General features: G+C 45.6%; 1 protein-coding gene across 14 annotated transcripts in view; it reads right to left on the bottom strand.

Annotated features, from left to right (window-relative positions):
- Positions 1-14,737, bottom strand: part of LOC149281123 (nuclear receptor corepressor 2-like) — a 254,242-nt gene that overhangs the window by 87,161 nt on the left and 152,344 nt on the right. For 10 of the 14 annotated variants that reach the window (XM_089499622.1, XM_089499617.1, XM_089499624.1 and 7 more), the window contains one exon: positions 11,858-11,956. In XM_089499622.1, the coding sequence (XP_089355748.1) occupies positions 11,858-11,956 (99 nt within the window). Of the gene's footprint in view, positions 1-2,602; positions 2,687-3,380; positions 3,516-11,857; positions 11,957-14,737 lie in introns of those variants that run through there. The other 4 variants (XM_089499630.1, XM_089499631.1, XM_089499628.1 and 1 more) reach the window with 2 other exon arrangements.

Genomic DNA, 14,737 nt, shown 5'->3' with positions numbered 1-14,737 from the left:
ATGATGGCACACACACATCCCTGCTATCTCAGTTTTATTAGCAAAGAGCTTACCTAAAGCAACGCTGGGCAAGCTTTAGAGTTCTAGATGTCAGTCTCTCCAAAATTAAAAGTCATGAGCACCTATTTGGGTTTATATTGACAATCCTTACTGGGGGGGGGGGGGGCAAGGCAAGGGAGTTATCTTTAAAAAACAACAACCCAGAATCATCGTTCCCGGAGGTTTTCAGGAGTGACTATTCTCTCACTCTCAGTCGGTGTGAGAGAGAGGTGGAAACAGCTTTTCACTAGCAAGGGTGAGGGGTCCACAAGTTGCGCACCTGTGACATAAAGCAGGGATGGGGAAACTACAGCTGGCAGGCCACATACACCCTCTGGGGGATTTTCCAGCCCTCCTTGGCTTCTCCAAAAGCACTCATTTGTTGTTGTTGTTGTTAACTGCCCTCAAGTTGATCTTGACTCGTGGCAACCCTGTGGATGAGATATCTCCAAGACCTCCTATGCTCCACTGCTCTACTTAGTTCCTGTGAATTCATACCTGTGTCCTCCTTAATAGAGTCCATCCATCTAGTAGTATGCAGCCTTCCTCTCTTTCTACTGTCTTCTACCTTCCCTAGCATTATTGTTTTGCCCAGTGATTCATGCCTTCTCATGTTATGGCCAAAGTATGACAGCCTCAGCTTTGTCATCTTGGCTTCCAAGGAGATTTTTGGCTTGATCTGTTCTGGGACCCATTTATTTGTCTTTTTGGCTGTCCACGGAATCCTTAGCATACTGACTAAAAAAATGCCCCCAGGTTGCTGGAAAACAGCAAGCCCCTGTTCTTGGAGCATTGGCTGACTCTTATTTAGACCCCAACACACAAAAGAGAGCCTTAACAGAAACTGCAAATTGAGCCGACTGTAATTTTGAATCAGTGTGGCCTGTCTTTTTACCTATCTCTTTTCTTACATTGGATCACACATTTCGGGGAGTTTGGTAGGGTCGGAGTTTGGAGTGCTCCCATCTCTGCTTAGGTCTGTCAGAGGTAAGTTCCATCAAGTCAAATGAATAAAATTTGTAGTCTCCCAATGCTCTCTCCATATCATTTTTAAAAAAACTGAAATGGGGAGGATGAGTGCTTGCAGTGATTCAGTTACGCAGAAAAATGTTTTGCATATGCTCAAAGACACTCAAAATATGTATGACTAAGAATTCTCCACCCTCGATTCACCGACTGCTCTTTGAAGGCAGACATCACACGGGGTGCAAAGGGACCCTGTAGCACCTTGGAGACTAACTGAAAGACAGACATTGGTAGCAGAAGCTTTCACAGACCTCAGTGTCACAGACTTTCCTTAATAGTTTTGCCGAAACCCAGGATGAGCTGGTATAACTCTGGATCACACCATGATTTCACCCCTTAGCCCCTTAGCTCCACCACAGGCTAAGCACAGCCCTTTCCAGGATCTGTCCCATGATACTGCAGGGAGTGTACTATTGCTTTTTCTGGCACTAAAATTACCTGAGTTATGAAAAATCCTGGAAATGCTGTCAGACTACAGCTCCCATCAGCCCTCACCATTAGCCATGTTTGCCGGAGCTGGTGGGATGGGAAGACAGTAACTGCTGAAAGGCCGCATGCCCTTCACTCCCACCCAACAACAATAGCAGCACTCCTCCCCTGCAAACTTGACCTGGTTGATCCTTTGTCCTGGATCCCCTCCTGAGTGACTCAGCCTACGAAGAACACTTCTCCGAATCCCATCAAACCTCAGAGGAACCTCTCCTTCATAGAATCATAGGGTTGGAAGAGACCAAAAGGGCCATCCAATCCCCTGCCATGCAGGAACTCACAATCACAGCACGCCTGCCATCCAACCTCTATTTAAAAACCTCCAAAGGAGGAGATCTATCACACTCCAAGGGAGCATGTCCCACTGTCGAGCAGCTCTTACTGTCAGGAGGTTCTTCCTAATGTTGAGGTGGAATCTCTTCTCCTCTAGTTTGAATCCATTGCTCTGTATCCTATTCTCTGGAGCAACAGAAAACAAGCTTGCCCCATCCTCAAGATGACAGCCCTCCAAATACTTAAACAGGGCTATCATATTGTATCATCCTTCAAAACAACTTCGGAGAGGGAAGGAGTGGCCACAAAGGTCAAACTGGTCTGTGCCCATGGAACAGAGGTAGCCTTAAAGCCTGACAAAACTAGATTAAAACCCAAAGATCTAGCCGTGTTAGTCTGTAGAATCGGTACGTAGAGAAATCATTTAGCACCTTTGAGACTAACTGAAATAAAGAAGTTGGCAGCATGAGCTTTCGCAGACTTCAGTCTACTTCCTCCGATGCATTTACTGAAGTCTACGAAAGCTCGTGCTGCCAATTTCTTTCAGTTTGTCTCAACGGTGCTACTAGATAACAACCCGTTTCCAGAGGTGCTGCTCTGTGCTTCCCACTGCTCCCGGTGGCGATCTTGCAGCAATTTGGAAAATGTGGCCCTTCCAGGCTGTTGCTAGAAGACACAAAGTATGGAATGGCACTAAGGATTGGCTTCTCTGGGGGCCTGGAGGCTGTTGGCATCACTCTGTCCCTCGGCATATTAATTATAAACAGCTGCTCACCTTTGCCCGCATTTCCACCCGCATCCTGATTGGCATACGCTCGCAGCACTTCCCCCAAAAGACAACCACCAGGGCACACACACACTGCCGTATCCTCGGGTCTGTGCAATCGCAGACGCACACACACACACATCAATCACCAGGGAAACACCACCCAGCAGATAGCTTATCTTTAAAATAGCACGCTTGCTCATATAAACAGAGGGCAGGCCGTTGCAACACTTTCGGCCATCATCCGCAGCCTTGCCAGCTCTCTCCTCTTCTCGGGACCTGTTCTTGTTTCCCCAAGCGTACCCAGAGCACACTTTCCCAAAACCCATGCATTTCCCTTCGTTCCCCGTCTCCCGCAAAGAGTGGCTTTTATATCCTGTTTAACTCACACTTAAAAGGTTGTTGTTTTGGGGAAAGGGAACCGCTGAAGAGCTGGAGCGGGAGAGAAGACCTTGCCTTTTACATTTTCCTTCTTCCTTCCTCTCTGAGAAGTTCCTACCCATGTGATGCTAAAACCCCAGCGCCCCAAAATCCGGGCACGGACTCCTTTCCAAAAGCTTAATATCTCTGATCCAAGAAGGGAGTGGGTTTAAAAAAAGCATGTCCACTTGGCACTCAGACAATGGGGAACTTCCCAGAGCCTTTGTGGAAAATTTCCTGCCAAATATCTGCAACGCAAGGCCGCACGATCAGACCAGTTGACGCTCCCGCAGAACACATTTTTGGGCCCTCTCCATCCAGTGCTCCCCTCCCCTCCCTGGTCCCCCCCACCAAAGTCCCCCATCACCTCCTCCTGGTGCCCTGGGTGCCTTTTCACAGCTCTGCCATCGCAGCTCAGCGTGCCTTACGCTCTCCGGCTCAAATGGCTTCCTGGCGATTTGCATAGTTGAGCCGTAAACCAGCCACGGCATTCCTGTTATGATTTTGCAATCTACTGGAATAACACGGTCGCTCTCAATAGAGCCGATGAGTCATGAGCTATAAAACCACAGCCCTCGTCACCAGGAGCTCTCAGGACTGACTACAGTCTGTGTGTGATTAATCTCCAAGGATGCCAAGCTTAACCCCATTGCACAGTTGTGCTTCGACTTCTGCCACCTCCCTGGCCCAGATTCCTAGGATCTGAAAGGGGGATCGAGGCTGCCTCCGCACTGAAGAAATAATCCGAGTTGACCCCACTTTAACTGCCGCGGCTCCATGCTAGGGAATTCCGGGTCTGGTGCTGCTGGTGCCTCAGCAAACTACCAGGCCTAGAATTCCATAGCATGGACTCACAGCAGTTAATGTGGGGTCAAATCGGATTGTTTCTCCAGTGCCAATGCAGCCAAAATCCCAGCAAATATGACCTGACAAAATGCTCCCCTGTTAATGTGGGGTCAAACCAGATTGTTTCTCCAGTGTGAATGCTGCTGGCGCCGCAACAAACTACCAGGCCCAGAATTCCATAGCATGGAGTCATGGCTGTTAAAATGGGGTCAAACCGGATTATTTCTCCAGTGCGAATGCAGTCGAAATCCCAGCAAATATGACCAGACAAAATGCTCCCCTGTTGCACTAGGCGTATCCTAACACTAATGCCATGCGCATTTTTCTCAGACAGTGTTTCCCAAACTTTGGTCCTCGTGGTGTTTTGGACTTCAGCTCCCACAAACCCTAGTCAGCTTGGCCAACAATCAGGAATTCTAGGAGAGGAAGTCAAAAACATCTGGAGGACTAAAGTTTGGGAACCACTGATCTGGTAGCACACAGGTTTAAAAAAACAACGCCAAACGTCTTCCATGAGAAAACAGCCAACTCTCGCATTTTTGAACTCCAGCGTCTCAGCCAGAAATGAAATGCACAGATATATATACAGTGGGCCCTCGCCTTACGCGGGGATCTGTTCTGGATCCCTCTGCGTAAGGCGAATTCCGCCTATGCTCAAGCCCCATTGTAAACAATGGGGCTCGTGCACGGCGGCGCGCGGGGCGCAACGGGCGCACGCACCCATTCAATTGAATGGGACGCGCCGCCCCTTCTGCCCCGTGCGCGCCCTGCAGCTTGAGCGCATATGCTCAAGCCGTGTAAGGCGCGCCCGCGTATGACGCAGGTGCGCTGTACACACACTTTGTTCCGGGGTAAAAAAGAACCTCCTGCCAAAATGTACTGCATACTTGCTCCAGCCGCAAAGCGCATCTAACGCCATTGGTGGGGTGTTTTCTTGCGGTTGCTTTTGCTCCCCGTATTTGCTTCTTTGCAGAAGAAAACAGCGACTAGACTGCCTGCCTGCCCACCTTCCTGGTCAGCAAGGAGGGCTTTTTTGTAGAGGGACCATTTTGTAAGCCAGGAATCCTTGGCCAGCGCTTCAACTCTGACCACCCTCAAGCGACACAGTGATAAACTCTGATACCACAGAGAGCATTTTGCTCACTTCATGTCCAACTCGGGGTTGGCAATTCATTGAGGGTCCAGCTGCCAACTCTGACTGCCACTTCCTATAGACTCAGAGTAAAGAACTAAACCCACCCAGCCCCCAAATACCTACCAGCTATAAACCCCGGTGGGTTTATTCAAAGAATTGCCATCCCCTCGTTGAAACAATAAGACTGAAAAAGCAAAAAACAAAAACAAAAACAAAAAACCAACCCCCCCATAAATAACCCATATTGATTTCTGTTGAAAAGTAACAAACAATGAGTATAACAAAAATATTCAAAACAAATGCAGGCAAAAGATAAAAAATGAACAAGTGCAACAACGGCAAGCAAAATAGCACAAAATGGCGAACGTACCAAACAATAAAAGTTACACCAAAACAGTGTCAGACAAAATGTAGCACAAAAGGAGAAAGGCTAAGAGGAGAGAGGGGCAGTCACAAAAGAAAGGTGGTCTTATGAAAGCTCAGCAGCTGTGTAAGATAATACAGACAGCGGAAGGCTACTTCTATCTCAGTAGCTCTGCATTAATCCTATAATGACCGAAGTTCTAGATCTTGTCCATATTTCTGACAAATGGGTGCACTTGGCCCTCGTGAGTAGACTGGGGCACCGGAGCAAAGGCAGGAGGGTCAAACACAGCTCTCCTTCACTCCAGCCTACTTACTCACGAGGAGGCTGGGCACCAGAGAAGGTAGACAGGCTGAGCTTGGCTCTCTTTTGCTCCAGCCTCCTCATGAGTAGATCAGGGAACTGAGCAAAGGCAGAAGGGCCAAGCCCAGCTCTCTTTGGCTGTGATGCTCCAGCCTCCACTCCCCAGTGCTCCGGTCTACTCATGAGAAGGTCAGCATGCCGATGTGGAGGCAGAAGGGTTAAGCGTGGCCCTCCTTCGCTTTGCCACCCTTGTCTACTCATGAGGACACTGGGATACAGTAGCACCGGCAGGAGGGCTTCACCAGGAGTCACCCCTATTCTAGGGTGTCACCCGGTGCACACCGCACCCCCGCACCCCCTAGTGATGCCACTGGGTATTCCTGATGGGTTTTACCCACCACACCAAGGCAAGTTAGCTGCTGACATATGCAGAGTACAAAGCACAAAAAGCTGTGGTTTAAAACCAGCATGTTAGAAAACCAGCAAGTAACTGGAAACTCTGTCGGACATGGAGGTTGTGTCCACTGGAAATTAAGCAAGCTGCAGCGTTATATACTTCTATGGGAATGCCGTGAAGGTGCTGCTCTGTTCATAAATACTCTTAAGAACAAACTGACAGGCTGTCAACCCCGCTAGCATTTATGCTTGGCCTGGGTAAGCAAAGGACCTCATGCTGCCATTATTGACTCTCGCGGTTGTTACTGCATCATTCCCTCTTTGGAGAAGGCTCTTTCGCCTGAGCATAAGCTCTCCTTGGTAGCAAAACAGCATTGGTTCCAACCTCACCTGAGATCACACAGCTTGGAGAAGTTGTCTTTTTGGACTACAGTTCCCAGAATCCTCCATGGTGGATAGCCATGATGTTGGGGAGGGGGGATTCTAGGAGCTGTATCAGAATGAGGAGCTTTCCCAAGTTTTGTGTGTTCCTTAGGGCCAAGACAGGTTCTTCTAAAGATGTCCTATATGGCAAGGATGCCTAGATTGCATTTCGTACGTTCATCCAGGCGTACTTTTCCATTTTGTAAAGCAGCCTGTTGTTATTAAAGAAGCCATTGGTCTTGGGACATGGTGGGATCCTGCCACAGCGACATAAGCACAGAAAGAGAGGAGGAGGAGACAGATAATAAAATAATAATAAAACTTTATTTATATCCCGCCTCTCTGTCCATGACAATCCAAACAACCGAACCTGCTTTCAAACCAGCACCCACATGCGCAGATATAAACAGACCGGACGAGGTACTAAAAGCCCTTTTAAATACATTCTTTGCTCCTTTATAGGATGAAGCAGACTCTATAATTGCAGCAAGTTCGTTCTTCGCCCCTTAAATGTGTTTCAAGTCTTTTCTGGCAGTGAATTTCTGTGAAATTTTTCCTTCTCCCGTCTCAATAACATGCTTTTTGCAAACTTTGCAGTGGCGTTTCTCCCTTCCATCTCTTTCCTTCTGTCCTGTTCTTAGCAGTGGCACTGTGACATGAAGTCCAGATCTCTCGACTCCCTTACATGGTATTGCTTCTCAACCAAATCTGTTTTGGGCAGCTATTATTAAAAGCGAGTGAACAAAAATTCTTACCCAGAGCGAGCCGGAAAAAAAGATCAGTAACACCCCGACATACAAGAAACATATTCAGGGGTCGCTGTGATGGCAAGCGGCAAGTAGAACAAATCCACAAAAGAGTGATACTTTTATTGGCCCAGCTAAAAAGCACAAAATAGATCATGCAAGCTTTCAAAGCTTCACTGGCTTGTTCATCAAGCAAAGAAAAATGACAGTTTTGGAGTCACGGGCTTATAGTTTTTTGTGGGTTTTTCAGGCTCTGTAGTCATGTTCTAGAAGAGTTTATTCTTGACGTTTTGTGGATTTGGGATGTTGTTGTATTTTACCCCTACATAAAGATAAGCAACTGAATGAAGATAGGCTGGAATCCTCTCAAGAGGTTTTCCTGGAGACGCCCCGCTGAAACAAACAGGAGCTATGGCAGAACACAAGAGAATGGCACTGCCAAGGGGCACTGCCCCATAGGAAAGGTGATCGCTCAGTGTGTACGTTGCTTAGAGAAAGTACCAGGTTCAGGCACCTTTGGCATCCCCATTTAAAGCAGCGGTTCTCAACCTGGGGGTCGAATGACCTTTTCACAAGACCATTGGAAAACACATATTTCCAATGGTATTAGGAACCGAGACAATAATTTTATGGTTGGGGTCACCACAACATGAGAAACTGTATTAAAGGCTCGCAGCATTAGGAAGGTTGGGAACCACTGATTTAAAGGATCATAGATAGCTGGACTAAAAAAAATCCCCTTGGTTTAGATCTTGGAAAGATTTTTTCAAGCCAGAGAACTGAGCCAGATGGAACCCTGACTGATCCGACCCACTGGAAGACAACTGTATGGGAGATGCCTCCTTGTCTAACTCCTTTATCTGAGTCTACTTCCTCAGATGCTTTTGGTCCGAATACATCTGAGGAAGTAGACCGAAGTCTATGAAAGCTCACGCTGCCAACTTCTTTCTTTAGTTAGTCCCAAAGGTCCTACAAGATCGCTCTACATACGGATTTTACAGACAAACATGGCTGTATCTTTGAATTCTTCCTTTATTTGATTATTCCCCCTCCCCCTCCAAGACAGCCTTTCCTGACCGGAAAGTGTGTTGAAATAACAATAGGGTGCATGATGGTGCTGGAGGACATTTCTCCCCTCCAAACCCCTAGCAGACCATACCCAGTCGTGTCCTTTCCAGTTTCATCCCCGCTTTACAGTTTTCAGGACTGGGGGGGGGGGAGCAAAGCTGTTGTATCTTGCAGTGGGTTTCCAGTGAGCCAAAAAGTCAGACAGGAATTTTAAAAAAGAAAATTAAATTCAGAAGGGCTTGGGATGTATCTACCAGGACTCCAGGGCCCACAGAAAAGGGGTCTCTTGGGATGCATGTGGTCCATGGGCCACATGGTAAGAAGCGGAATGACCGTAGAAATACTCCAACCCATCTTGAGAGCACTGGGCTGGGAAAGGCTGTTGTAAACCAACAAAACCCACTGCTTCTCAAAGGGATAGAGATAAGAGAGTTGAAGTGTTTGGACAACTGGATGGTGATAGGGCGAACATTTAAGGAGCACAGGAATCTGCAGCACACAGAGGCAGAGTCCAACTTACATGTAGTTATCATCTACTCTGAACTGCAGCAGCTCATGAGAGGACAACTTGGAAAATTACTTTTTAAAAGTAAATTGTTCCCATTACTTGTTACGGTGTCCAAAAAGTAATTCAATGTCGTTACTCAATGCTGGGTGGGTAGCATAAAACCTGAATAACTCTTGTCACGGTGCCTCCAAAAATGCTTAAAACGCCCTTGAAATTTTAGAATCATAAAATCATAGAGCTGGAAGAGACCCTAAGGGCCATCTAGTTCAACCCTAGTCTGCCATGCAGGAACTCTCACTCAAAGCATCCCCAACAGATGGCCATCCAGCCTTTGTTTAAAGACTTCTAAGGAGGGAGACTCCACTACACTCCAAGGAAGTGTGTTTCACCGTCGAACATCCCTTACTGTCAGGAAGTTCGTCCTGATGTTGAGGTGGAATCTCTTTTCCTGTAGCTTGCATTCATTGTTCCATTTTCTAGTCTCTGGAGCAGCAGAAAATAAGCTGACTCCATCCTCAATGTGATGGAGCTTGCGCCATCCTCAATGTAACCAGAAAACATTACTAGTTACCCAAATAAAGTAACTTCTAGAGCAAATCCCCTTTTCCGCACTGGAGGCCAGTTCTGCCATTTAGATCTCAGTCTAACTCATACTGAATGAATCCAAACCTAATCCAACCTGATCTGGACAAAGATTCAGAAACCTGAATTACTAGTCCTCACCTCTTGATATCGACTGGGCAAACAAAACGGCTTTAATTTCTTATTTCTTCATGCATCTGCATAATTTGTGGATACACAGCAGACCCTGAAGAGGGTATGAACCCCATCAAATTTCACACAGGTAGCTGGGGTGATGCTGCTACACATTTGCAAAGTTTCTTGGTTTTCTGGTTTGTTGTTGTTTAAATGTAAACGCTATTGACACCTTAATCCTAGCAATTCATGCTCCTTTTGTTCTGGCACGGTCTCCCTGGATAACTGTACATGAGATCTAAGTTTAATGAAGATATTAAATAGAAATTAAATGTAGTGGTTTACTCGGTCAACCATATAGGCAAGAAAATTACCGTGTTTGCTTTGTTTCACAATGTGAGGCAAATGTGGAATTCAATTATAGCACATATGCTTTGTGAATTAAATAAATCTGCTTGCTGGCAGATGCAAATTGCACACGCATCCATACATGCACGCATGTGTGCATGCATGCACGCACACACAAATGAGAGATATGGTTTTTTTAACATGACTCACTCTGAAAAAGCAAAGCTAACAACTAGTGAATCTAACAACAAAAACAACTGGGACAATTGGGGTGGGAGAAAAGAAGCGTTCCTACCTACAACACAGGCCCACTGATAAACAGATAATGATTTGAATCAACACGAAAAAGCAAACAGATGGTTAAGCTTGGCTATTCAACGGTACAAAAAGTTGGGAAATAAGAAGCGAAACACTACCCAGATGACAACAACCAACTGCCCAAACCCATACCTAAATCTAGCAAACAAAGAGGTGTGTGAGATAATTGACTTTATCGCTTCGGTGGCCTCACACAATCCATCCCCACAACACAGTGACCAAAGACTGTTAGTAAGATCTTACCCAAGACCGTTGCCAACGAAGAAAGCCCAGCTTCTTTCCTGCCCTCCTGTATCACATCACCTCGGTGTTTTCCTTCTACCCTCATAATGGAAACACACTAGCTGGGTTTTGTCTTTTTCCTGTACATTTGAGAGCCAGCTTTCCTGTGATTTTCATATCCAGATCTTAGCTATGTCCTAGTTACATTGGACTGTGATGTTACAGGTCTGGAACAGAATTAAACCAATCTGATCCAATAGAATTGGCATGGTGTAAGTGGTTTGAGTGCTGGACCTGGACTCTGGTGACTACCGTTCAAATCTCTTCTTGGCCATGGAAACCCACTGGCTGACTCTGGGCAAGTCACATGCACTCAGCCTCAGAGGAAGGCAATGACAAACCCACTCTGAACAAAACCTACCAAGAATACTCCATGGCCTTTGGGTCACCATGGCCTGAAGGCACATGGCAGCAACAGCAAGAAGTCAATACAAATTGGCCCAATTTGCTTCAGGTTTAATCTGAATTAAGGCCTGAACAGACAAGCCAAAATAAAGCTGCTTTGGGTCACTTTGGAGGTGTGTTGTTTAAATGCTGCATGGATCCTAAAAGGCTGGAAGCCACGCCAAAGCCACGCTCCAGTCCTAAGGACTAGAGCGCAGCTTTGGTGCAGCTTCTGGACCCTTAAGATGTGTGAGTCATTTAAACAACATACCTCCAAAGTGATCCAAAGCAGCTTTATTTTGGCCTGTCTGTTCAGGCCCTTAGTTACGTATGCTTTGTAACTTCATTCTCATCCATCACGTTACTTCTGGGGTGCAACTTGGTTATGTTGTTGTTAGTAAAGAAACAATGCCACTTGCTAGAGGTAACTGCATTACTTGTAATGCGTTACTTCCAAGCTCTGGCCTAAAGTATCAAACAGAAAGTTTTCTCCATCGCTATTTGGGTATGCTGAAATTGTGGGCATGCAAAGCCATTGGGTGACGTCTCTTCCCCAAATCCAGCATTCCCTATTCTAACCAGCAAAAGCTCTCCCAAAGTCTCAAGCAGAGTTGTTCCGACTACACTGAGAACATTTTAAATGGGGCTGCTGGAGAAAGAACCAGGAATTTCTGTGTGCAAAGCAACTGTCTGCCACTGAACTACAGCCTTCATCATCCATCTTCTCATCACCAGAAATCTCACTCAGCTTTGGCATTGAAGATTTTATTAGGCATTGCCTGCTCTACTGCGGGAAAATATGAAAACTGAGCGCACCAGAATATTAAAGACTCCATCCAGTACCATCACACACCTCAAAGCAGCCAAAGAATCAAAGCAAACACACACAACCCCCATCATGTGCGTTCAAGGCTTGGCATTCACAACTGCTGGCTACAACTATACCCTGCTTCCACTGAAAGAGTGACTGGCAAAACAACAGAAGTTTCAGCAAACTCTACGTATGATCACCCTCATCTTTTCTTACCTGATTCTTTCCACGTCTCCGGTAATTCCTTCTCACCAGGTTCTTGTAGTTCTCATTCTTCTTGGTCAAGTAATAGTACAGGACACAATCGGCCACCGTCTAAAAGAAAGCAGCATGGTTGAGAATGAAGAGAATATTGGATGTCTGGGACCCTACTTCAGCGAAATGCAAACTGTTAACAACAGCAACCAAAGGGGATCAGAGGTGGAAGCCCCCCAATGCATCAGTAACTAGGGCAGGCGACAAATACCTCCCAGATCCTAACAGAACGGCTCTTGTTCCCGATTCAATGGCTTGTCATACTCGGGAGTTTCCAGAAGGTTGGGGAGCGAAATTGCATACTTTTTTCTTTCCTCTCAAATCCAGAAATGTTCTCACTGCACATAAAACCTCCATCCACTATGCAACATAAAGGCATTAAGGGCCAGTTTCAAGGCTGATTGCCAACCTGACTTTTGGCCATTTCATTACCGTAATTTACAGCGGTAAAGAAGTTTCTGAGAGGTGTGAGTTAACTTACAGGATAGTATATTCTACATAGTTACTGAGTCCCAAGCATGCAGAAACGAGGAACTTATTTTTGTGTGGGCCGCCATTTCAATCCTTAACTAATAAATTATGGGACCACCAAAAGTTGGTATTAAAAGGAATAACAACAACAGCAACACAGCATTTACTGTATACACTCATGTATAAGTCTAGAAATTTTAGTCAAAAAATTGGCCCCCCAAAACAAAGTCGACTTATCCATGGGTCAATGTAAGTACTGTACTTTAATTCTTATATATAAAAAAGGAACTATCCTCTGTGAAAGACAAGAATATAAGCATTAACCGCCCCCCCTACTCTCTCATCCATCCAACCTTTAGTGTGAGCAAAAACAGTTATGTCTTTCTGTGTAAGTTTTTTGGCATCATTTTCCTTTCCCTTTAAATCCTTTATTTCATGCTCCTAAGTTTTACCCTCGACTTATCCATGGGTCATATCAAAATCCCTAATTTTGGCCCCAAAATCTGCCTTCGACTTACACATGAAGCCGACCTATAGTTGAGTTTATACGGTATACAGTTGCTTTCCAATGCTCCAAGTTCCTAATGTACAATATCTCAGTAATTGCTTACCACAGACCTATAAAATAATTTAGCATCCTTATTTCTATGCTGCAAATGGAGGATGGAGACTGAAAGAGAAGCAGCTTTCCAAAGGCCACCTTGTAGATTCATCGCAAAGGTGAGCTTTGCACTGAGACCTTTTCCACAGCCTATTTGACACTGCATTACGCCAGCACCGAATACTATTAGTGCTTTCATGTCCCCCACTTTTCAAAAATGTTTTCACTGTTATTTCCGATGACACGGGGATTAAAACAGGTGTAAGATCACCAAAGTGTGATCTGCTCAGTATTGGAAATACAGTATTTCCTGCTGTCCCAACATATAGCAAATGGAAACCATCTGCTACTGAAAGTCGACATATTGGTCCCTTAAGGTGAGTGCTAACGCTCTCATTTTTGACTATAGGTCAAACATTATCTATCATTTCTTTGGCAAGAACATTGCTCTTAATTTCCAGTGTCAAGCTAGCATGATCTGAGATGCAATTACACCCCCAAGCCCAACTTTTTGCCTCCGGGATTTCTCTGACTACCTGCAAGATACCTGTGATACTACCCTCACAGCTATTTTCTCCTACAGCTGGGTGGTTTCAATGACATCCCATTCTCTCCAAAATCAATTCAGATTCTGAGCAGTCCTATCTACCACCACTTCAACAGGTACTCCCTTGCTTCAGTTTCGTCTCTGTATATATGCTCCCCTTTCTCTGTCTCTTTCCACCCGCCACTTTCTTGGCTGGCATCCGCAGAGCTAAATGGCATCTGGTTAGCTGGGATGCTGTACTGAAAGTCTTCTTCTACAACCCCCTATACTTGGTAGGACTTCTTTTGGAGCCATGAATGGCCAACGAAAAGGGAAGAAGCAACTCTGCCCCAAGAAATTACAATTTGTAAAGCATTGAGGCACCAAAAATATATCCTTAAGTGGACTGCGTCCCTGGATGCTGGCACTGAGAACTATTTCCAGCCTTACGAGGGCGGAGTGCACAGGGCAAGATGGAAGGACTGACCCTAGATGACTTCAAATACTAAAAGCAACAACAACAAAAAACGAGAGGAGAAGTCTCCTATCATTTATCAGGGGCAGAACGCTAGATACAACCTGTCAAACAACTGTCAGGAGCCATTATTTCCACCCATTAAGCTTGCAAGGTGGAACGCACTTCATTCTCCAAACTGATGTGCTGAGCGCTCCACTTTTGGGGGCTGTCAGCCTCACTCCAGTTCTAGCACGCTGCGGAGAGAGTGAGGAATCACCTCTATGGTGGTATTTTGAGACACGACACGTTTGACAGAAAGAGCAGGAGGGGAAGAAATGGGACAGATCAGTTTTGGCGTCTGATTTAATAGCCGATTAAGATCCCTATCCTGTCCAAGTCAGGTCTATTTAAATCACATGAACCTATAGGATACTTCTGCGGTATGTTCTAGCGCCCAAGGTGCTCCATTGACCTGTATGGGAAATGACTGCATGATATCTTCTGAGATCCTGTCACGTTGTGATAAGCTCTTGGCTAAATCCCATTGGAAGTTCTAAAAAGAATGGATCCACTAAATCAATTATTGAATGGCGCATCAACATTTACATAAAACCCACTGATTCAATTGGCTTCTCTAGAGTTGGGACTCACAACATGGTTCAAGCCTTTGTCTTTTTCTGCTCTCTGCTACAGTAGATGAGAGCCCTTGCCATCCAATTCTTGGTGGGAAACTTTTCAGAAGTTGAAAGCCATGGTCCCAAAGCCACTACTTCTCTTGCCAGTCCT

Source organism: Sceloporus occidentalis, unplaced genomic scaffold, assembly GCF_023333645.1.
Source record: "Sceloporus occidentalis isolate IW3139 unplaced genomic scaffold, rSceOcc1.0.p SCAF_138, whole genome shotgun sequence".
Lineage (NCBI taxonomy): Eukaryota > Metazoa > Chordata > Lepidosauria > Squamata > Phrynosomatidae > Sceloporus > Sceloporus occidentalis.
This window is presented reverse-complemented; position numbering and strand designations above follow the sequence as displayed.